This window comes from Pholcus phalangioides, unplaced genomic scaffold (assembly GCF_987345545.1).
Source record: "Pholcus phalangioides strain wild (caught in Gottingen) unplaced genomic scaffold, Ppha-v1.0 ptg000010l_1, whole genome shotgun sequence".
Lineage (NCBI taxonomy): Eukaryota > Metazoa > Arthropoda > Arachnida > Araneae > Pholcidae > Pholcus > Pholcus phalangioides.
The window spans coordinates 8,043,717-8,068,972 of NW_028301603.1; the positions used below are offsets into that span (position 1 = coordinate 8,043,717).

General features: G+C 37.1%; 1 protein-coding gene across 1 annotated transcript; it reads right to left on the reverse strand.

Annotated features, from left to right (window-relative positions):
• Window positions 1-16,598: 16,598 nt before the first annotated feature.
• LOC149080834 (adult-specific rigid cuticular protein 11.9-like) lies at window positions 16,599-21,429 on the reverse strand. The gene is made up of 2 exons (XM_089237293.1): window positions 21,235-21,429; window positions 16,599-17,261 (listed from the first exon to the last, which is right to left on the reverse strand). The coding sequence occupies exons 1-2, from the start codon at window positions 21,241-21,243 to the stop codon at window positions 16,845-16,847; spliced, it is 426 nt and encodes a 141-aa protein (XP_089093419.1). The 5' UTR covers window positions 21,244-21,429; the 3' UTR covers window positions 16,599-16,844.
• Window positions 21,430-25,256: the final 3,827 nt, after the last annotated feature.

The window sequence follows — 25,256 nt, forward strand, 5'->3', positions numbered from 1 at the left end:
GCGTCTTCTAATTCAGTTAACCGTCTCTCCACGTTACACGGTTTCGTCGTCATTAGCGTCATCTATTATTCGTACGTGACACTAATCATTTAGCAAACTTAATCAATCCACGCACTGTGACTTAATTTTAGAAAAGAAGTAACAACAAAGTGATGAAAAAAATGCCAAGAAACTTAATATAGTATTAAAATAAAGAAAATTATCAGAAACAGAGGGAAAAAAATTCCGTTAATTTATGGTTAAAGATATATATTTTGTATTTCTAAAAAAAAAACCAATAAATTTTCTTACTTGGCGCTAATTGTTTATTCATGAAATTGAACTCTTAGCACTTTCGGATGTAGAGAGAAACACCTAATAAGAGACGTGTATCTCACTGATTATCTTCTTATTAGATCGTACATAGCAAATCTCTTGAATTTTGTTATTATGAGCTTTGATGGTATTCGTGAAGAATCTAAATTGCTTCCATGCACAAATTTCAGTTGTTTTTTTTTAATGTTACTATATTTTCCATAGATATGTATACACCCAACCGCATCTGAATCCGTTAATTTTGTTGATTTTTTTCGTCAATTTTTAAATGTTATGTGGACTTTTTGGTTCGGGTTCCTCCAATTAGGAATTCAAAGAAGTTTTGAGCGTATGCTAATAAAATTTCCAGCTTTTCAAAAGAATTGGGCTATGAATTTTTTTTGTCTTAGGCTTAGGTAGAGCAAAACTTTAAGTAGTACAATAATTTGTGTGCAGCTGGAATCAACCAAATCATCGCGGTCTTCCAGCGATTCGTTCTAAAAAACACGTAGGTTGATAATTGAATGCCATGGAAGCTGGAAAGTGCGAAAATATTTATAAATTTTCTTTTTCATTTGAGTAATAGAAATGAACGACGAGAAGAAAGAGCTTTATATTTCTCTAATTGTAGGCCTACTTGTACCTTTTTACGATTCCGATAGCGATTATCATTATTATATTGCCAATATTGTAAATCATTCATTGCCATAAAAATATTTATAATGACAATAAATAGTTCAAGATAGAAAAGAAAATTGCTGATCTCATTATATAAAATAGATAAAAGTGTTTCCCGGATGAAACTGAGAATCTTGATTTTTACTAAATGCACCGAATCTTGACTTTTCTACTGTTCCGATTCTTTCTTTTTTCCGTCTAACTAGTAGTAGTGTATTGGGCCATTCTGGCTGCACCCTCACAAAAATGGTTCCGTTCTGGCCCAAATGATACACGAAAACTTTTACCCACGCAAAAAAGAATACAACTTTACAGATTTTAAAGATAGAAAACATTGGTTTTCTTATATGTAAACGAGTAGGCTTACATTTTTATAAACTTTTAATATTAGAAAATAAATTTTTAAAATTGCTAACTTTTTAATGCATTGGTGAGATTGAGTGTCGAAGCTTCTTTATCATGATTTATGGCAAACAATATCAAGAGGGATAAAAAATGCAGACAATAATGGTTATCACATAAAAATAAATAAATCTTCTATGGTTTTGAAAAGAGAGCACCGTTTTAAAGCAACCTTCAATGCTGCGTGACAAGCAAATAACTGCGTTTTTTAAAGTAAAATTTCTTTTTTATTCAGTTTAGCAACAAAGTAGGCAAATTATAATGAGAGATGGGAAAAAAATGGGAAGAATGGAAAAAAAGAGATGGGAAATAAAACCTTGATAGAGAGGTTTTAAGTAATCGGAGTTGTATTCTTTTTGCGTGGGTAAAAGTTTTCGTGTATAATTTGAAGCCAGAACGGAACCATTTTTGTGAGGGTGCGGCCAGAACGGGACAATTTTTGGCGCGGCGCAGCCAGAACGACTCAGTACACAACTACTTTAACTATACTTGATAATTGAATGGAATATTTTGAATTTATTTTCTTAAATAGTTATTAGTAAAAAGCATCGGACGTCCCGTATATACGGTACTAAAACTTGCCCGTATCTCCGTTTCTGTCCAAAATTGACTTGCCCACGCCTGGCACAGGCATCATAATATTTGCATCTAGAGGACGCTAACGAAATGTAAACGTTTAACAAAATCTGCACAAACGATATGGCTTCATGCAACAGCAATTTAATTGCTTGCCTGATTTGCCCGTGTCAGACACTGGCATCCGCTTCTTCCCAAAATTGATTTGCCCATGTGTGGCACGGGCGTTGTAATCCTTGCCCCTCGAGGGAGCTAACTTTTAACGAGAAGTATAAATTTTAACTAAATCAGCAGAAACGCTATGGCTTCATGCGATATTCGCCTGCAGATGGTGATACTAGATGAATGGGGGGGGGGGGGGTATGGATTGCTATTATAGCGGTATTTGGGATCCCGATAGACCGATTTTGGTACTGGTAATCTTTTATGCTTCTGTTCCGATTTGCCAGTTTTTCTGTTTTTGTAATCTTTGTCCCTAGAGGGCGCTAACGAAAAGTAAACATCTAACTAAAACTGCATAAACGATATGAATTCAGGCAATAGCAATATAATGATATCTAGAGACATTCTTTTAATGTAATCACGTAGATACATAATCTAGTTCAGTTCTATAGTCTAAAAACTATATTATTTATATTCCATGCACAAAAATTAATTAAAATTGAGTTTTACATTCAAATAAGAGTTTTTGAAAAAAAAAAAAATTTCAACAAAAGGTAATAATAAGTGAATCAAAATTTTTAGATTTTTAAATTAAAAATTAAGTATGGGTTTTCTGTAATTGTCCTTTATTCCTAGCCATAGACATGAATAGAATGAACAAAAAAAAAATCTGATATTTTCTATGCGGGTAAAAATTAAAAATCTATGAGGCTAGTGGTTAATGACGATGATGAGTTGAGAAAGGTAATAATATTTTTCACGAAATTATTATCCAAACTAATGATGAATTAATAACAAAATTAATGATAATTATTAATTTCATAATTTTTTTTGAATCTTTTTTTCTTCTTCTTTATTGTTGCCGCTTTCACAAAACACTTTTCAAACTTCAAAACCTTGCAGAGAAAGTCTTCTAGGTGAACGACCTGTACGTAATTATAAAACTTTAAATACGCATCTAATTATGGCTTCAATTGTTGATACTTGCAAAGCGATGTCGTTCCTATGCATTTTGATGAAGTGAAAATATCGTAAGTTTGTTTTTTGTGCTGTAACACTGAATGAATTCATACGGAATTATTAACTGCGAGTATGGTATAGTACACTTGTGTAGGGTGATTAGATGAGGTACCTGAGAAACCGAGACACAAATCCCGGAATTCCTAATTAAAAACCGGGACAAAACACGGAATCTATTAATAAAAGCCGGGACATTTGAGAAACCTATTTCGGGGGACTAACACAAAGGTGAAAAAATGAGTAAAACATCAGGATAAGGCTATGAATGCCTGGCGCCTCGTATATACGCAATTGAAAGACGTACAATGTGAAGTAGGCAATTTTTTTTATTGCATCCAAAACTTGTAATTAGTTGCACAAAAAGGAATTCTTTCCTTTTGCGACCATTTTCCAAATTTCAAGGTATTTCATCAAGTATTTGTGCAGATTTGTTGAGATTTTTTTACCTTCATTGAAAATATTAGCGTCGTCTACTATGTAGAGGTAATAGACATTTTGCCTGTTGTGGCGTTGTACAGGGTGGGCAAAAGTCCGTAGAAACTTTAAAAAATCATAAACACCGGAAAAATAACCGAAATTAAAAACGGTTCGCAGGGTTAGCATCGCTAGGTCACGGGAATTTTTTTGACTGGGGGGAAAAAAAACAATAAAAAAACAGCCGATAGGTAGCACTGGTACGAGTGGTACGGTATGTACCACTATCGATACACCCGATATATTCCCTGGTGTATCGATCCGGTCCATCCAATCTATCGGAACTGAAAGATGCGACCCCCCCCCCCCGAGAGGTGTCATGTATACATCCGGTCCTGCTGCACTAGGCCGTTGCTGGATTTGTAACTCGCCTGCAATGTGCTATCTCCTGTGGTGCTGGTCATGTGGAACACATACTGCTGTAATAAACGATTTGGAGGCATTCTGTTCGTTATTTGCGTATCTTTTCTTTGACTTTTGTACCTATTGGCTGTGTTTTTTGAGTTTGTTTTCCCGTCTTAAAAAAATTCCCGTGATCTAGCGATACTAACCCTGCAAACCATTTTTTATTTCGGTTATTTGTCCGGTTTTTTTGAATTTTTAAAGTTTCTACGGACTTTTTGCCCACCCTGTATTTGTATCAGGTACCGTCAGAGTTGATACACTGTGTAAATACTTCATGACTTACACATATTGTATTCCCTATTTAACCTCAAGTTGAGTACTATTAACCATTATTATTTTTTATCTACATTATCATATTCATATAGCATTACTTACAGTACATCATTATTAACATGTTACATCTCCAGCATCATACTCATCGTATGGTGACTTCATTGTCATTTATTCATATTCATCATGTTACCACATATAATTAGTTAACATCAATATGTGATATCTATTGATATATTATAGCCACCTTAGAAAAGGTGCGAGATGACTCTTAAATTGTCATCATCACTATATTCTCATTCATCAACCACGGCTTCAATGCACTACTGCATTTAATTGAAAGAGCGATGATGAAGGAGGGAGGGTATGAGCTGTTAAAGTCTCATCTTCGGCACCCCGATGTGAAGTATAGTCCTCCTACCACGAGATGAGATTTGGCTACGGCACGTCCATAGACTTAAGATATAAATAGACCGCGCACGCTATTCATAAAACTTATCGAACGTGAAGAAAAGATGAGCAGTATTGTCGGGGAAGAACAGGTTCTGCGCTATTACATTTGGCGCGTTTTCGCAGAAGCTAGGATGTTGCTGTAACGAAATTTGACTCAATTCGATCAAGTTGATGAAAACTTTCCTTCATTTTTTCAATGAATTTCACTCATTTTTATGTGAAATATTTAGGGAGTATCAGATTTGAAAAAATAAATTCTATAAAATAAACAAATATTGGAAAACGGAATTTTTTTATTTTCCATTAAGGGATAATTCTTAATAATTTCTTAACACATGGGTTTTTAAATTTTAATTGAATATATAATATTTGAAGGAAGTGAATATAAACAGGATAAATTTCATGAAATAAATTTTTTTGGCACAGTTTTTAATAGCTTTCTAAATATCTATACACACACAGGAAACAAAATATTGTATACAACAAATATATAATGTTTATGTTACTGTAAATTTGATAAATCCGTAGTGCGCGTTATCTTCAGAAATTATGCATAATAGTTGGTAAATATATGCATAATTACCAATATTTTTAGTAAGTTTGATGAATTTCGTAGCATTTATCACTTTTTACGAATGAATCGAATAATTCTCAAAATGAAGTTAGTAAGTTTGATGAATATGGAAAAAATCCATGCTGAAATATCACTTTATTTCAACAACTTCGTTCTGTCCGTATGAGATGCGTGCACTACACATATTTCGCCATAAAAATTAAATTAATAATAAATGCGAAGATAGAGAGAGATTTTTTTTCATCGGCTTAGTTCATGTTGGCTTTTGCTGTATTTATCAGCATATGCAAACATAACCGTTACGAAGAGGGGTAAAAATACTATTATTTTTAGAGGTTGTTATGCATTTTTATGCAAAACTGCAATTGTCTAGAGGGGGGGGGGGAAAGTTTTCCTCACATTCTATTTAAATAGAATATTTTTCATAAATTTCTCCTTCTGAAAAGCATATTTTCTTCCAAGTTGAGCAAAACTCGAATGAACTCACTAGCTCGCCAAATCTCGCCAAATCTTGCGGAGACGTATATTTCAGTTAAAACTTCATAAAACTCACAATTTCAATCATTTATTGCCAAAAATTCTATTAAAACATTTAATAATGATTCATGACATTTGAATTTTACCAAAACTTGGAACTTTAATTGAATTAAATCCAAAATGGAATCGTTAAAAACTGAGATTACGTCAGAAATCCATTGCATCGTCAATTTAATATTCCAATTTTTAATTTATAAGAAGGGGAATAAGCAAAAAAGTATTCCTTTGTGAAAGGATAATGTTCCTCCTTTCCTAAACCGTTCCGAACATCCGAAAGCTGCACACGTGGTGACCATTCTAATGAAAAATAAGACAGCACTTGGAGATCGTCATACGAACAGCCATATGGAAAGCATTGCCAGCGAGATTCCCTGACCAGCCTTTCGACCGGAGTCACGTGACTCCGGATCTTTGCTTCACATTGTAACCCCTCGCGCGCACTCTATAGTATTATTACTCTGTGGGCACGTCATGTCACGTCAAACGATTCTATTTTATCCTAGAAGGACATGCCAATCGTGAAAGCTCAGTCACTGATGAACTTTTCTCGATGTGCAACCGTTTTACCAAAAAAAGTTGAATAAAATCATCCGACGTGACGTGACATGACGCAGCGAAAATTCATCTCGTGGTCGGAGGACTATACCTTGTCTTCATGGTAGAAATCTGGGCGGACAATTGGGCCACGTCCACCTATCGCCAGAAAGGAAAGTAAATACAGTCGAATCCCGTTATAGCGAGAATCTCATTGTAACGAAATTTTTCTAATCCCCCAAATAAGTTTACATAGGAACAATACTAGGAACCTGGAATTCCGTTATAACGAAATTTCGTTTTAATGAAGTGATTCCTCAGGTCTCTCGGCGCTCGACTGTATCACAATACTAACATCGGTCTGAGGTTTAGACTTTCAATTCACACGGCCAAAATTTACATGCAACAATATTATCTATAATAAAATACTTTTCTTATCTGACGAACAAAAATACAATTTTTTTAAATAATTTCTCTTTTCCAGTAAATTCAAAGGTCCTCGCGTTCGAATTCAGGTTCTTTACCCACTGAGCCTGGCGTGAACGCCGATAGATGGCGCTTTCATTTCCCACCCAACTCCACTGGTTTGAAATTGCCGTATGACCATTTATATAAGACCGGAGCTGGTGTGTGATGTAGTAGTGGTTACTATGCATAAAGTCACCGACCATTTTGGTGAGTTTGATAATTTTCCAAAATTTATCACCTTCACCGCTTGTTACGCATGCGCCGTGGGTAAACATGATAAATCATACAAAACGTAATGAAAACTGGCTGTTTATGTAGAGGTTATGATTTTTAAAATTTTTTTTACCTTTTTGCCCCTACCGGGACTCGAACCTGGTTCGGATGCTGTCCAAGTGCTTTACCAGCTCATCTATAGTGTTATAGTGATAGAAATCTATAGTTTTTGAAGTTTCATTTTTGATTGGGTTGCTGTATTTTAGAATGGCATCCATATTTGTTATGGGTATCTTTTTCTCAGTCACCTCGTTGGGCATCATGCCTGTTGTGGCCTTGTATTTGTATAGATAGAACAATTTTTCCTTGGAGCGCATACATATGCTGAATGGTACTCTGCTGTGGACGGTGGCAACAATCAGCTAATGGCTCGAATCAGCGTTCCACATCATATCACATTTCTATCATCATATCATATTGTTACGATCTATAGATTATAGATGGCGTGATTTGCTCGATCACTCTCAAACATATCGAAATCTGATGGCAACAGCAGCTAATACAGGTTTCGGTTTGGCGCAAAGACGTGCGATTGGTAGAGAACTGGTGGAGGGTTGTCAAAGAACATTCCAGAGGGATCCGCCCCTACAGACAGTGGCGCCACAAACCTAGTACTATGAAATAGAAATTTGTGGAATATTCTTTTTCTCGAAGTTTCGACTAGAGCTATAAATAGTAAGGCGATCACAAAAGAAGAGGGAGAGACTCGATGAAAAGTCAGCTGTGACTGGATTTTGCGAGAAAGTTGTTAGCTCTCTGATTCGCTTGTAAATACGTGTATAAATTGCTGTTCTGTAAATAAATCTGTGTTTGTTCGTCGAACCGCTTCTTGTTTTGCAACCTCGAAGTCTTGTGAAAAATCATCCGGAACAATTTGTTGTCAGAAGCGGGATAATTCAAGACTTGCATGAAAACGAGAAGAACGGACATGAATGAAATGCGAGAACAGCTGAATCAACTGATGTGTGTGATGGGCCAAATGAAATCAGGCATCGAAGAGAAGATCCAGTCAACGAGCTCAGCCATGAAAGACGATGTCACCAACTCCATTGCTGATGTCAATCTCTCCATCATTGACGTGAAAGAAGATGTCACCACCTCCATTTCTGCCGTCAGAGAGGATGTCACGCCACCTCCATTGCTGATGTGAAAGATGACGTCACCGCCGTGAAGCAAGATATCACCACCGCCATCGCCGGTGTGAAGGGAGACATCGCTGTCGTTTGAAAACAGAGTGGACGGAATAGTCGACACCGTGAAAGAACTCTCCCAAGAAATGAATTCAGTTGCAGAGGAGCTTTCAAAAAGAATATTGGAGTTCAAGAAGAAAATTCAGGAGCCAGCTACGTTTTTGCCGGACGCTCACCAGGTCCTGTCAGCTATAGCTGACGTCATTCGGCCGAACATCAACCCTCGACGTATGACGGCAGGACATCGTGGTGAATCAACAGGACCCAGTTCGAGATGATCGCCTCTGTGAACGGATGGGACTGTATGCTTAAGGCCTTCCACCTAGCCACCGCTCTCTGAGGTGAAGCCGCCGAAGTTCTACAGACAATCGCCGCTGAAGACCGATCCAACTGTCCAGCTCTGACGAACACACTTGAGTTGAGGTTCGGCGAAAACTATCTGAAGGACTTCCACCGACTTCAGCTCAAGACCAGGCAACAGAAGTCTGGCGAAACATTGCAAGAATTGACCATGGACATCGAGAGTCTCTCGCAGCTGGCATATCCCGATTGCCCGCTAGACATCGGACGGATTGACCCTACAAGCCTTCGGCGTTTCCGTCAAGGACCACGACATCCAGCAGGCGCTGCGTCTGGGCGAGTACAAGGACATGAAAAGTGCCCTCGTCTACGCCATGAGGTACGAGGCAGCCCGTCAAGCTTCGAAGGAAGAGCGACGAGTGGTCCGAGGCTCCGTTGAGGAATACGCTGGGGTGGACATCATCAGAGAGCTGAAAAAACTTCTGAAGAGTACCAAGAACAAGCGTAGGACCCAGACAGACAAGTCGTTGGGAAGCTTGAAACGCCACGATAATCTGCGGTGCGCATGCTCAGTCGCAGCTACCGGTACGGAAGCACTAAAGATGCGTTCGCCCGCATCTTTAGTGCTCGTGTGAAAGGGCATGCGGACCCGCGTCCGCTCCGTGTGAAAGGGGCCTTAATGGTCATGTCAATAAGCAAGTCAGAGCGTTTTAAACAAGCAATAAATATTTTTTTTTCTTCTCAACATTAGGTATAAACGGAACAAACAGACGAACATTCCCTGGACGTGAACAGCTCTAACGTCAATAATTTCTTGGGCGAACGTCATTGGAACGGAAACAAGTGACGAAAAATTTGTCGTTATATCCGAGTTTTCATCGTCGTTAAAACGCAAGGTTCATTAACACTATTCTCCATGGGAATGAGTTCGTTCCGACAGTTATTGACGTTATAGCCAAGGTGTCTTTACAACCGAGGTCGTTATAACCGAGTTTGACTACATTAGGCGTCATGCACACAACACGTTCCTGCATGCACGCATTCGTTAGCGATTCCCCAGAGGAATGTTTACGATATACATGTATACGGGTTAAGTAGTACTTAACCGTTTAAAGGCCAATGTTCTATAAATGGAACATAGTTTTTATTCACAAAAATATCAGATAAAAATTGATTCAAACATTTCCGGTTTTTTCTCGTACATAGAAGAGAGTTCAAAGTATTTTTTGAAATAAATTCGGAAACTTCAGGTTGATATAAACATTTTTGACAGGATTTTGACATTTTTTGTGGGCATTTTTTCCCCATTTGGATTAAAATTTGCCAAAATTTCGATTTCGAAGTAAATTGAAAATTATTTTGTGTGTCTCTACCATTTAATATATCAATCAATGTAAATCAATTAGTTTCTTTGTGCTGTTAAACGTTGAAGAGCTACGCGCGTTGAAATGTGCATGGCCTTTCAAGAGAGCGGGATTCTAGGGATATCTAATGTGCATTGCGCTGCTTCGATTTTACCGTTCGAACCCAAGAGTGTTGTCATCGTTCGAAGTGTGTATAGGGGCTAATTCTGGGTAATATGACACAGAGGAATGTTCTCTCTGGGGTGGATTGTTTATATTGGGCGAGTAGTTTTTTATTCTTGCATTCTTAGAAATGTATGCTTTTGCGAACTGCAGACTAATCAAACCGAGTTCGACAATCTTAGATAGTCTTGTTGTGTTCAGCTGAGTGTAACCATATCAAATAGGTATCTCACATTAGAAGAAGCTGTAGGCTATTTAGAAACTGTTTGAGATTCCGAATTAGACGATGTCGATACATGCCAATTACGTGCTAGTGAAAATGAACATCATGGATGAAGATGATATTGTTGAAAATGATCTAGTATCGGCAGCTCCGACTGATGTATGTGAATTGCTAGATAATTTTGCAACAACGAGGGGATGGGTTGTTAGAAAACTCCTGAAACGTGTTCTTCAAAAGATGTAGGGCAGAAAAAAAAGGAGACAAATGTAAGTGTAACACTTGTTTCAAGAAAAGGCAAAACAGTTTTGAGCAATCCAGAAAAAAATTACTGCATGGGATAAAAAGTTTTTTAGAATCCGATCGAAGCCTCGGCTCTGGATTCCGTTGGAAAATATTTGCCACATGACCATTAGAGCACGTTGGGATAGTTCATTCAGAGTTGCGAGAAGCGGATCGTATTTCGCATTTGAAATTCCGAAGAGAAGTGACAATGAAGGAGGGGTTAATTATTTCTCCAGGTCCACGTTGTCAACTGAAAAAAAAAAATGTCGGGTCATTTGATGGCCATTATATTGTGTCTGCGACGCAAGGACGGTATGCGGTTTGCGAAAAATGTGTATAAATGCTACCAATGTGACAAATTCTTGAGACTTTTCAACCGTCGGATGCCTTGGCTTCTACCGTCGCTTCGTTCCGAAGGCTGCTCATATCTTGTCACTTTTTGTAAAATTGTTAGAAGGCCGACGAAACTGCAAAAAGCCCCAACGCAAAAAGTCTGAAGAACCTCTTCAGTGGGATGAGACATGCCAGGATGCATTCGACAAAGCGAAATCTGCATTGGCCGAAGCAACTCTACTTCACCATCCAGATCCAGATGCCCCAATCAGTTTGTGGACTGATGCTTCTGATGTTGCCAGCGGTGGATCTCTCATGCAACATCACGACAATCAATGGAATCCCACTGCATTTTTGTCGATGAAGCTGACAACAACTCATAAAAAGTGGTCAACCTATGACCGAGAGTTAATAGCCATCTACACATGCGTCCGTCGATTCAGGCACATGCTTGAAGGACGAGAGTTCACCATATACACTGACGAAAAGCCTCTCATTTTTGCATTTCAGCAGAAACCTGATAAATGTTCTCCTAGACAGCTCAGGCATTTGGACTTCATCTCGCAATTCTCTACGGACATTCAGCATATCCAGGAAAAGTCAACATCGTCGCAGACGCTCTCTCCAGAATCGAGATCGACGCTCTATCAAAATTACCACCATTGAATTACAAGGAACTCTCTGACGCTCAAACTCAAGACGAGGAATTGCATAACATTTTGGCATCAACCGATTCATCTTTGCAAATCGTAAAACAATATTTTCCTATCGAGAATGTTCATTTTTATTGCGATGTTTCGAAGACCAGTCCTCGACCATTTGTACCGCAATGTCCTCGAACAGCAGTATGTATTTCATCACCTACATGATTTGTCACATCCAGGAGCATTGGCAACTTCGCAACTTATTTCCTCAAGATTTGTTTGGCCTGGCATGAAAAGATCTATAAAAGAAGAAGTCAGAAGCTGCGTAAAATGCCAAAAATGCAAAATTTTTCGCCATACGAAATCTCCTCTGGAAACATTTGCTATGCCCGATACTCGCGTTGCCCACATCCATATCGACTTCATTGGACCTCTGCCACCATCCGAGGGGTACCAATACTGTATGACCATCATCGATCGCTTTACCAGATGGACAGAAGGCATAACACAAGACATGACAGCTGAAACTACAGCTAAAGCTCTCATTCATGGATGGGTGTCGAGATTCGGAACTCCTGTTACCATCACAACCGATCAAGGAAGGAACTTTGAATCCACTCTTTTCCGTGAGTTGAACGCAATCCTCGGCACTCACAGAATGCATACAACTGCATATCATCCTCAATCAAATGGTATGATCGAAAGATTTCATCGTACTATGAAAAGTGCCTTCGAAGCACACAACAACACTCGATGGACAGAGTCATTACCAATAGTTCTGCTGGGATTACGAGTTGCTTACAAAAACGACATTCAAGCTACCGGCGTCGAGCTTGTTTATGGTACAACACTTCGTCTTCCAGCTTACCTACTTTCTCCCGAGGCATATAGGGAAACAGCTGCCTCAAACTACGTTTCACGTTTGCGCGAGATTATGCGTAAGCTATCACCTCTCCCTTCCTCTAGTCGCAATACAAGAAGTGTGTACATTCACAAGGATTTATCGTCTTTCTTCGCGTGGACAACATCCGTCCCTCTCTAATCGCCTCCCTACTCAGGACCGTATGAGGTAATAGAACGCAACAACAAGAAGTTTGTTATCAAGATAAGCGATAAACCTGTGAAATAGACAGAGTGAAACCCGCTTGCGTATTCGACGAGAATATTCGACCACCGACTCTGCATAGTCGTCCCTCAATGGTTGTTTCCAAAACAAGGGACACCAATACTGTAAAATCCAAAAACATCCTGACAAGATCAGGAAGAAAAGTTCATTTTCCTGAAAGACTCACTCACTACTATTAAGATTTAGTGAATGTTTTGTATGCTTTAAATTTTTCAACTCATTCATTATAACTATTTTTTGTATTCAGTGTATATATATAATGTATTTTTTTTTGCATTCGCTAATCATATCTGTATTCGTATGGTTTTTTTTTCTCTTCTAACTCACGCATTTTAGACTTATTATTGATTTGCAAATTTATTCTCAAATGTTACGAATATCATTATGCTCGGTTGTATATCCCGCCAAGTCGCCGATGTTTGGCAAGGTTTGTTCTCGCTTGGCGAAAAAAACACACTTCCGCTGGCAGTAACCGCGGAATGAACACGCAATAACAACCGTCCTGAAATTGTTAAGTTTAAATTATATAGTAATAAATATTTTATTTTAACTAGCATAACCATGATTTTTCTCAACTCCTCCATGACTAACCAACAGGATAATTGGATGAATAGGAATTTCAACATTTGAGGGGGAAACCGCTTCATGTCCCGGTACATACATAGACTTAGACTTGCAAAACTTAAAAATTTACTTACGGCAAATAGGCTGACATTAAAAAAAAAGAAGCTTATGTGAATTACTCATCTGTTCGTTTTGTATTATTTACAATTGCACCATATTAGCACAATACTGGTGTTTCATATGTAAATATTCATCATAATATTTTAGGAGGTGATACAGTATTTCATATCTATATCTCGTATCTCATTTCATCATATTCTCAACATTTTTCACCTTCATTACAATATAACACATCGCTTTTTGTTATTTCATATAACTTATAATATGTAGTATTATACCCAATAAGTGCGCGCGTGGTCCTCGCCTACCGTCTAACTTGATTCCTTTTATTTTTCTAGTCCAAAATAGGTCCCAGAAAGTATTATTGACATGAATACGTCTTTTAACTCACTGTAGATACTGGGTGCATTTAAAAAAAGTTGCGTAACGGAATAATTTAAACGCTCATATTGTAGGAAGTATTCAAAATGTATCAGAGTGTTTTTGAGAGAGATGTCTGTAGATAGATCTCGTTAACACAAAAATCTAATGATACTACTCTTGTTTCAAAACCTCTTACGGTCTATGTACCATGCTCACATCTCTTTCGCGACGAAAGAGATTCGCAACATAAATATAAACCAATGGTGTTTTTTGAAACGAATCCAATGGTACCACATTAGTTGTAATACTTCTTCCGGTCTGGGACCCAGGATCGCGTCCCGTATTCGTAACGAAATTGTTTTATGCTATACCTCGAAAAGTTCACAAAGCAAATGGAAACCAATGGTATCATCTGTTAAGTATTCCACATACGAATCCGATGATACAGATTTCGTTATGCAGTATTTACCACGCGATTAAAGGCACAAAGAACGTATTCACGTCAAGACTAGCGGCCATGCCTATGACACAGCCTACCCTAATTTTTATTGTTATAGAAACTTATAGTGCAATTTCTCATCCGATATGACTAATTAAGTGCCAATTTAAAATCCATGGGAAAAGTCAAGGTGAAACTGAAACCAAGTTGAAGAATTAAAAGAAAAATCCATATTAAGGGAGTCGCATCCAAACCTGGGACCTTGGGGTTCGGTGTCTTCAAATGATCATTACGTATTCGATGGAAACTAAACATTTTGACATGAATAGCATTTTTGAAGTTTTGGTGGCAGTTTTAGGTGGGAACAAAGAACACCGTGTTAGAAAATGATCGAATTTTTAAGTAGTTGGTGGCGGCAAGATCATGTTTGCCTCGGACAGCAAAAATCATAATTACTGCCCTGCACTGGTCATTACATTTTGAGTGGTACGGGTCAGTCATTAACAGGGCTGCGACCAGATGCTTTTCAGCCGGGGAAAGCAAGCATTTTGGAGAGCCCTCTTGTAATATTGAAGAAGAGGTTAAAGGATGAAATTTGCGCCTCCTCTGGTCCAGTGCCAGGTTACCAAACCTGACTGCCCCTCGTATTATTTGTGGCCCTGGTCAATAAGAAATCATCTCTATCGATAATCCTCCATTCAATCATGTTGAAAAGAGTTGCCTGTCTTTCAATGTCTGAAAAACAGGAAATTTTTTATTACAAAACTAATATATCTACAGGGTGTCCTGTAAGTGCTAATGCGGCCTTTATGTCACCAACCGTCCGTCGTAGAGGTATAGTTTCAATTTAAAAAAATGCTCAAAAGGCATTCAAAAATTGCTCTGTACCAGTTTTGAGAGTGAAAATACAGTGTGTCACAAAATATAAAATATAAATTTTTAAACATTTCCCTGTTCTCTAAGTTCCAATTTGAAAGTTGTTGCCCCTTGTTTCCTGAGGCCAACAGAAAAAATTTCCCGTTTCTTAGTGCAATATTCACTGAGATATTCGGAATAAAAAAAATCAGAGAAAAGTTGCGAATGGACATCATAAAAACGAGAAAGGAGCGCTCTTTCCGTCAATCTTTGATGTTCCTTCGCAACAAAAAGTGTCCTTACAAAAAAAAAAAGAAATTTGAACTGACGTTTGAATGTTTGCTCTACCCATGTTATTTTCCTAAAATGTTTTACAACATGTGTTTTATTAGGGATACATATTCGCATTTCAGGCGAAACTTAGCAAACTAAGTTATCCAACCAGCTAAAAAAAAAATTGTACATTCCTGTTTCTCGCATGTGGAGGGAAACGATATGAGGGGTTCACAACCGTAGTGAAGAGTTACTGTGTTGGATGAAGAGTATGTCCTGGTTACCACGATGGAGAAAAGGGGGGGGGGGACTACAGGGCTTGGCCAAAAACAAAGATGAAGTTTTCTATAACTTATCGAATGTGGTCAATAAAGTTTGTTCGTCCGAGTTCTTGTGTTCACGTAACTGTGAGAACGAATACTTAGTGGACATGAAATGTCATTAACTTTGTTACTTGTGATACCAACGTAGTTAGTTTTGAAATGCTATAATTAACAGTAGGTCGGTTATTTTTACCTTGCTCTTCTTATTTTTACCTCATTCAACACCATTTTTTCATAACTTACCTACTAATGACCATGTCCAGCTAAGATTTTTTTTGTTTAAGTTTGAAATACCTATACCTTTGAAATACCTACGTTTGTGATCTTACTTCAGAAGGTTCAGGTTGTAAAAAAATTTTAAAAAGCAGTTTAGTTAGAAGATGGAAAAAAGTATCAAGATCAAATATTGAAGACAATATTTATAACGACTGAGACTGCTTTAATGGCCGATTTGATGGCTGCTATGTTTGAAAAACTATTCTTTGAAGTAAAACATAGAAAAAAAAAAGGTCGTTTTGGCATTGGTTTATTACCTCTCTCTCACCACAGGAGTGGTGTGCCAACCTATCCCACAAGTGGGGCTGGTTGGCCAAGCTTGACTTGATGGCTTTCAAGCGCTTCTGGATGTACGGTATTCAGAAATGAAAGAAAAAATGCCATAATGTAGCCGAATGGATGTAGTTTCCGTATACATAATCAAAATAACTAAACCACAATTGCCCTCAAGAATAATAAACTGCAAACTGTTGACAACCCGCCCCGGTCTCCCCTACAACATTACTAGGTGTATACGATATGCATTGTGCATACAACTATACGATGAGAAGCTATAGTATTATTTGAATATGATCGCTTCATTTTATATATATTTATACATATAATATATGAATGCAGAAAAATAAAATACCAACAAAATATTCAAGAAAATAGCATTTTATTGCCCCATTCGGATACCGAGCTTCTTCCTTGAATTCGGTTTCATATTGAAAACCGGATCAAGGCATAAATATAGCATGCAAAGGTGATCTTTGAACCCTATCCAGAAGCGAAAAGTTTGCGTTGTCGACTGGTTTTGAACAGAACAATCAATGAGCTGTACAATAACTGGAAGTAAGTCCTCAAATTTGTTTCGAGTCCATCGTTAATTCCGTGACTATCAGAAATTACCAGTGTGCTGCCCAGTGGCCGTATCCGGGAACAGGGTTGTGTACCCAAGCAGCTCCGTGGTGGTAGTACGGGGCAGCATTCCAATGGTGAACAGGTGCAGCAACTGGTGCGGCAGGAACAGGCTTGGGTGCTAGGGCAGCAATAGCAGCAGCGTCAGCAGCAGTCTTCCTGTCGACTCCAGTATCTCCGGATGCAACGTAGCCTTGAGGTCCAGCGGTGTAGCTGACAGTACGGGGATTGCCGTTGGGATCGACGTAGCTGTAACTTCCGCTGACAGTTCCTCCGTGTCCACTTTCTTGACGTTGATGTCCGCCAGCGTCTCCAGTGGCGTAATGGAAGTTATAAGCTCCTCCGTGCTGATTCATGCCGATTTGTGCGGACATGGCCACAGCAAAGAAAAGTGGGAGAAGTAGCTGTGAGAATAAAAAATAAAATTATGTGAAACTGATAGAAGAACAACACACACACCTTCATATCATGCTGAACGATGATTCCGTGCTGAAGATACGCAGTTCATGTAAATTTCAGTGGGGGAACTTTTCAATTTCCATTGAACCACGGCTTCTCAGCTCGAAATTATCCTTTCATAATAAGAAATTTATCGTTAATTTGTAGTTGGAAAAATGAACCAAATAGGCCTACTCAGTTTGGTAGCACGTGCAATTTGACGCTGCGTGGTTTATCGTTAAAGCTTCAAATGTCAAAGGGGTACAGGGCTTCATTCAGGTGACTACGCAGTTTCAGACAGCTGAGATTTGTATGAAGTAGTTTTCCCACTCGAATGCTAGCTAGCCTCTCTCTCATCATGTAACTTACGACAGTCCCGTAATGCTTCAAACATACATTCTATCCAATTCTGTATTCCCGTACTGCTAATTTATAAATATATGGCAACACATCTTCAGACATAGTTTATGTCTAGTATCTAGTACAGAGTTTTTTAATTACCACTTACCCGAGTACTCTATGTCAAACACCGTGAAAACTGAGTATCCTGTACAGGGTTGTAGCGTGCCTTCTCGGGGCCCCCTGAAAGAATTATGCTCAGAAAAAGGAGAGTTTGGAGGGGGGGGGGTCGCCCCAGATAAGTTACGGGCCTGACCCTGTGGGGTACATCATAGACGTCTTCTGTATAGAAATAGTTTCTGTTTTGTTCTGACTTTCTGCGGACATCTCAGCAACATTTTGTGAACTACCTTTTGAAAACTACTAGTCTAGCATGTAATATGTATCGCATACACTTCTATGCGGTGCATGACACTAGCAAAACATTCTTAAAACGGTTATAGTTACGTTTAATTAGTTTGTGAAATGATTCATTCGCTCGAAAGTTGGAGCAATTTGAGCGAATACTTTTTGCTCGTAACCGAGGATTACTCGCAAGTCGAGACACTCATAAATCGAGGCGGCACTGTACTAAAATCAAAACAAAGCACACGTTTCAATATGAAAATGTACATGAAAGATATTCTATTTTGAGGATCAGCACGCGCGGCAGTAGCGGTAATTGTCCGCTCAAGACACACAGCACTGACTTTCTTCTTCTGAAAAATGGATTGTACTCGGTTCTCTCTTGAGTTCATTTTGTTACACTATGATTGCATCTAATTTCCTCCACTTGGATGTTTAATTAGGTTTGGACCGACGCAGTCAAACAAAGTTATCCATGCTTCAGCTGGAATTTTCCGACGGATTCGATTGCCATCCCTGTACAGGCGGAGATTCGATGTTCTGACTATAGAACTGCCAGTATATGCCTTATATTCGCTCTGAATGCTTCTTATCCGTTCAGAAAAATAATCTTCAGCAATCGTAAACTTTTCTAAGAGTTTTATTGTCTTAAAATAAATGTTTTGGTTTGCTAAATATATCAGATAAAGGCATTAGAAATTGGCCCAATCAATTCGTTCAACTCCGTTAAAAATTTATATTTTTAATGAAATCATGCGCTTTATCTGACATTGATTCTATTTTTCTTGGGTGTACGTAATTCTAAGGATTAAATACTCGTAATAATTTAATGATAGTAAATAATATAAATATAATGAATTATATCGTAAAAATATTTAAAAAAATGTGAAAATTTCCAGATTTCTTTTTTCATGATTTGCACATGCAATATGTGCATGACATGTCTCCTGATTTTAATTTTTTGAAAAACGAAACGAATCAGTAAAGCCATTATATTACATGATGAAAGGTTGATTAAATATCTTTTGCAAAACCTTTATAGTGTAATATCAGCCTAAGTAAAATGGTTTTGGCAGTGATTGCAATGAATCTCCGTGGACAACACGAAAGTCATTGATTAGGATCAGCTAAATATCGGGTGCAAGTAAATATTACTTTTCAATTCTATCGTTGCGATACCGAAAAAATAAAAAAAAGTTCAAATTCCAACGAATGACAAATTTTGTTATAATTATTTTGAACACATTAATAAATACTTCAACTTCGAGTTGACCGATTTCGGAGTTATGCGATTTTCTGTGAAAAATGCACATTTCTGAAATTCAAGCATTATCGCGGGATTATTTGCTGAAATTATTAAGTTATAATCAAGTAAGAATTATTTTAATGTGTAATGAAAATCTACTCTAGTTTTAAGAGACAGCGTATTAAAATGAAAACTTTGAAGTTATTTTAGAAATGGAATATTCCAAGGCTTATAATATATTTGACTTTTCTACAGAGGTCACAATTTCATTTCCGAGTCCAACGTTATTGCTAGTTCAAAAAAAATCGTTCAATATGATGCTCATTATTGATAATGTATCTGGTCTACAACTCTCAATTTTTTTCTACCTGAGGATGAAAGTTGTTTTCCTGTCTCCAAACACAAGCAGCCCATTTCTTTCGATGAAACAAGGTGTTATCAGAGCATTCAAAAGTGTTTAACACGCGACTTTCTTTTGTGCAGAATTTAGGGAAGTCTTTTTTGGTAGCAGATTGCAGTCACAAGGCAAGTTAAATTTTGTGAAGTCATTGGAAATTAGCATATTGGTAAACTCATAGTAAGAAGGAAAAAAGACAGACGTGTTTTTTTTTTCTTCTAAACTTTGGACCCATTTAATTAGTATTATATGTTAATAACTAATCATGTGTATTTGCATGCAAAATTGCACCCCGACCTACGCGCTTACTGTAGGTCCCATCTATCGCTTGGTTTTGGGGTAATACTGAATGAGAAAACTTGAATATTAAGTCGGAAACAAATATTTTAGGGGGAAAAAATTATTGTACATATTTACGGATACATTGGTGTGAAATGTGTAATTTAACGACAATTTTCTGAAAATAAATTATATGAATTTAAGACTTCACGATTTCAAGTTGACCTTGTCTCGCACTCGGAAAAAACAACTGGCATTTTTCTTTAAAACTAACTCGGCAAAATTGAGGATTTTACTGTTTCAAGAAAGCTCTATGCAGAAAAAAGGGTAAAAACCAAAACAAACTAACTATTCTATTTTCGAATTGAGAGAAATTTTATAGGCGTTATTCTATAGAAAAGCATTCGGTAAAACTATTAGTTTTAGTTGTTTATTTGTATAATATTGTTTCACCGAGGCCTGTACAAGAGAATGCGTTGGTTAATGTTGAATGCATAGAAATACTGTTTTACGTTGTGGATGAATTCAACAATCATGGGAGATTCGATAATAGGGGATGGGAAGTTATTGCCGTGAAATATTAGAGGAAAAAAAGCAAATTTTTAACAGAGTCGATAGATACAATTATAGGGTTTGATTTTTAAGGATTTTCAAGTTCGTAAGTCTGTTAGGTTTGAATAAAATATCAGACGCATCGATGTTAAGATGACCAATTTTGAAAAGCAAAGTTAATTAGAGTCTATGATTAGCGAGAGACGTGAATGAATAGGGTGGATTTATTTTGTGGATTTGAGATTGCTGTGAGAGAGATGTTACTGGATGTGTAAGGGTCCCATATTTCTAGATGAATAGCACAGTACAGGAAGGTTGTAAATTTGGTAGCACAGTTGTCGTAGGTCACTGTAATGATTTTTAGTCTCAGCGAAGCAAGAATAATATTTGCATACATTTACGAAAAGCATGGTTGACACGAATGTTCTAACGGATGTCAGCGGAGATTATAATACCGAGGAATTTAAAATGGGAAATTTGAGAGATTATAGCATAAGAAAATTCTTCCTTAAATTGAGAAATCTAAGGGGCATACTGAAATGTTTTCGCGTAATTTAAAATAAAAAGAATTATCTTTATCAAATACTTTGAAAACTGCGACAAGTACGATCGGACGATCCGTATTCCTACAACCATTTCGAGAATCAAAATGAGCGACCAGGACGAAACAATTCACTACACCGCGACAAACATTACAGAAGTTAAAAGAAACAGTACTTACCATCTTCATGGTTGAAAAGATGGGTTTTTTTAGGCTGTTGCACCGAAAGATAAAACTGCTCCTGAGGTTCACCGGAGTAAGGATGGTTTCTCAAGCCCGACATCGGGTCCTTTTATACTCATCCAACCTCTCTCTCCAGAAGTTTGTAGAAAAACAGGAATCCTCGTCCGGTAAAAAGAAAAACTCCCAGCTTCCTTGGGAAAGGTCGGTGTTTCCGTAGTTCTCGTTTAATTAATTAACATATCATCCATTGATAGGTGTGGTTGTAAAGGGAGATGAGGAATTCAGTTCATCGCCTGAAGCACTTTGTTTTCTTTCCCAAGTCTTTGGGAAAATAAATGACGATATGATTGAATGTGGGAAGAAACGAATGAAAAGCAAAAAAGAAAGTAAGAGAGAGAGAGAGAGAGAAGAAGCGGTGAAACCAATTACGTGTTTCTCTGCCTAATTACCCTTGAAATATGCGGTAATCATCTTGGCAACAAAATAGACAATCAATCCTGCGACCTGTGTTTGCTAACGGAAGAATACATGCTTTATAGCAAATTTCAATTGAATTACTAGGGATTTTCACCAGAAATGAACAATGCAGATTTAAAATTTGCATTATAGAAATTTATTTACCGTACCGAGTACTGTAAAGAATGAGTTGAGGGGATAAAATCATTTATACCTCATTGATTCCATACCAAACGTAATTGCATTTGGTATATGGAATCAATTTTTTTTCAATCAATTTCTCTCGAAATATAAGTTGCAAAAAATTGTATTTCGTTTGATTAAATTAAAGCTTCTTCTTCAAACGTTTTAGTGAGATATGGGGAGAGGGTTCAGCATTAAACACACTAATAAAGGCGAAGGATTTTTTTTTAACAAATGCAGAAAGGCCCGAGTGATGATAAAAGTCATCGTGCCTGTACCGTGGGTTGCAGAAAATTTGCGGCAGATTAATATCCAAAGTTTGGTTCTCGACTTTCAGCATTTAATTAGTATACTTTGGATCCCCTGAAACTCGTGGAGTTTTTGAATTTATATGGAATTCAATACGATATCATAAAACCTAAAAAAAGACATTCATTCAGAAACAATTTTCATATTTAGCACCAAAATCTTATAACACATTAAATAATGATATAAAATTCGAAAGAAACATAAACCACTTTAAAAAATTGCTTAGGGATTACATTGACTTCTTATAATTTAACTGCTGAAATTTCGACAAAATTCCAAATTCTGAAAAAACACTAATATATGTTAAGTGTTTAATCAAGTTTTTTTTTTGTCTCATGCTTCACTTCAATGGGGAGGGGGGGTGGGAAAGAGAACGAAACACCATTGGATTGGATACAAATAATAATCCTACCTTAACTATTGTTTGATCAACTTGCATCATTTATGTATATTTGTAATGCTGACGATATTAGGTTTTAAGAGCATATGATTGCCAACGCTTAAATTTCTTGTTGTTTGACAACAAGATCATTATTAGGAATACGTAAATTTCGCAAAAAAAATTTTAAATATCATAAATTTCGCATTTATTCGCAAAAAAGAAATTCAGGTCAGAAATTTCGCATTTGCTCACAAAAAAAAAAAAAAAATTCCACAAAAAATAGAAATTAAAAAAAAAATATATATATATTTTTAAAAACTAGCATATCACATAGGCCCTCGGCTAAAATCATTTTTCTGAGGTCCCGCCTCTCCCTATCTTGCTAGAAATGCTTGCTCTCGATAATTTGAACCAGATCTCATTTTCATGAGGGCCCCTCTGCACTTGAGGTTTCTGGGCCCTGCTCGATCGGTCGGACCCATGCATTAAGACGGCACTGGTTGGATGTCATGTGTGAAGTCAATTTCTTTTAACTCTTCTCTGCTGTTGTGTCTTCAGTAGAATACTATGCCGTTCATCAGTTCCAACATTCAGTGGAGTCTCGTTTATCCGACGTTCCGTATTATCCGACGTCCCACCGCAAAAAAAAAAAAAAAAGATCAAGCACCAACTGTGGAGCTTTCCCATAACGACGGAGTTAAGGCTCTAGAAACTGCAATTAAATACATTGAGCAATAAGAAGCTGCGGGAATCGACATAATGACGCTGCAAAGATGGCAAGATTTGGCAGCGAAGAAACGGCACTCGTCAGGAGAAAGCAGACTACGATCAAAATTTTTTTCAAATCATCACAGGACTGAACTGTGCAAAATTATAACATAGTTTGACGTTTTTAATAGGGATTTCCTTAACACCTCCGTATTATCCGACGTACGGCCGGCCCATTTATATCGGAAAAGTCAGAGTCTACTGTACTCATTTGTCAATTATTTTTCCGTAAGAATACCCTTGAAATTTGAGCCCAAAAGATTTCAAATCTACTAACTTACTCCACAAAACATGTGCGAATGGAAAGTTTGATCCTTCCAAAATTGTCGATTAGCATAATTTTCCTACAGAACTCGGAAACGAAAGTCAACCGATCCCGTATTTTAGGAGCTAGAATTTCATTGTCAAAACTTATGCTGGAGTCTTCATATTTATTGAGAAAAGCAGCAATATATGATATTTGCTCAGATTTATGACACCTTTGAACCACGAATTCTGCCTGCGTTACTACAGGCGTCGGGAAGAATTTTGCTGCCAGTTATAGCCTACTTATACAGTGATACTTTTTATTTTTAGTTTTTTGGTAGCTTAAATACGCACTGCTCATTTTTCTTGAGTGCAAAAAAAAGTTATCTTTGTCTTGGCCACAACAGAATTAAATTCTTTGAATTCTTTAATGAATGCGTCGCCCACAAAATCCACTTTATGCGCCCACCATTGATGGTGAAAAATTTTGTCACCAAGTAGTGTTTTTAATAATTTGAAGCATTCAGTCATGTAACGCGTGGAGTCTGATACTAGATTCTTTATTTTCGTATTCTTTTAAGCTGTCAATTATAGTTTGGAAACTCACGGAAGAATTAACGATAAAATTTAAATTATCGAGATTTCGCAGAAAAGTAGTAAAAATTCAAATTTTTTCATTTATTCGTCAAAATTGGCAAAAATTTCGCATTTATCGCGGTTATTTACGTATCCCTAATCATTATAGATCTCTTGGGTCTATTATGGATATTTGCATTGATTTTTTTTCTTCCATCCCATTGTGTTTTTCTCTATTCATGTCTTATCTTCGCCCCGTTTTGTGTATGCGTGTTTGTCAATAAATTTATTATTAATAATATTAATGGTCCCGTATTTGAATATACATGATAGATACATTGTCAAAAAAAATCCATTATAATAATTTGTTTTCTCAATATTTTTTCGGTACTTTAGGAAGTATATCTTTTAGTGTTATTTCATTATAAAATACGACTATATAAATACATATTCTTTTCATCTGAAATAAATTGATTTCTTGTCTGTGTCAATTTTCGAGAGCTGCTTAAATTTTACGTGTTCGGAGAATAAAATTTGGTGCGACTTATAAAGTCCCATCGAAGTGAGGGAATTGAATTGAATTTATCAATTCAAGGTATAAAACCTATTCAACTTTGCTAATCAAGATTTTACCTGTTTATAGATTGCAGTAAAAAATTGTATATTTTACTTTTAATTAACCATTTTTCTGCTAATTATAAAAATCCCCTCTAATTAACCAAATTGTTACAGTGATGTATTGTGCTTCAATTTAAAATATGGTAACAACACCCATTTACATCCGTTTTTTGTATTTTGTAAGGAAAACAAAAATTTCAATATGTTTTTTTCGGGGGGGGGGGGGTGAACCATAGAGGCTTCAGGTATTGAGAAAGTACAACGTTGATTAAATACAATTTTTAGGAAAATAAATGCACGTATAGTTTTTGCTCTTCATTCATACAAATGCTTTATCGACGGTGTTAATCGAGTTGGAAAAACTCCTATAAAAAATTGCTATCTTCTTGTGTTACCTCGATTAACTAAGTGCCTGCCGGAGCTTTCAGAGTAAAGTGATTGAAATCAATGTTGGAATAATCTGTCGATTGTGAGACGAGAT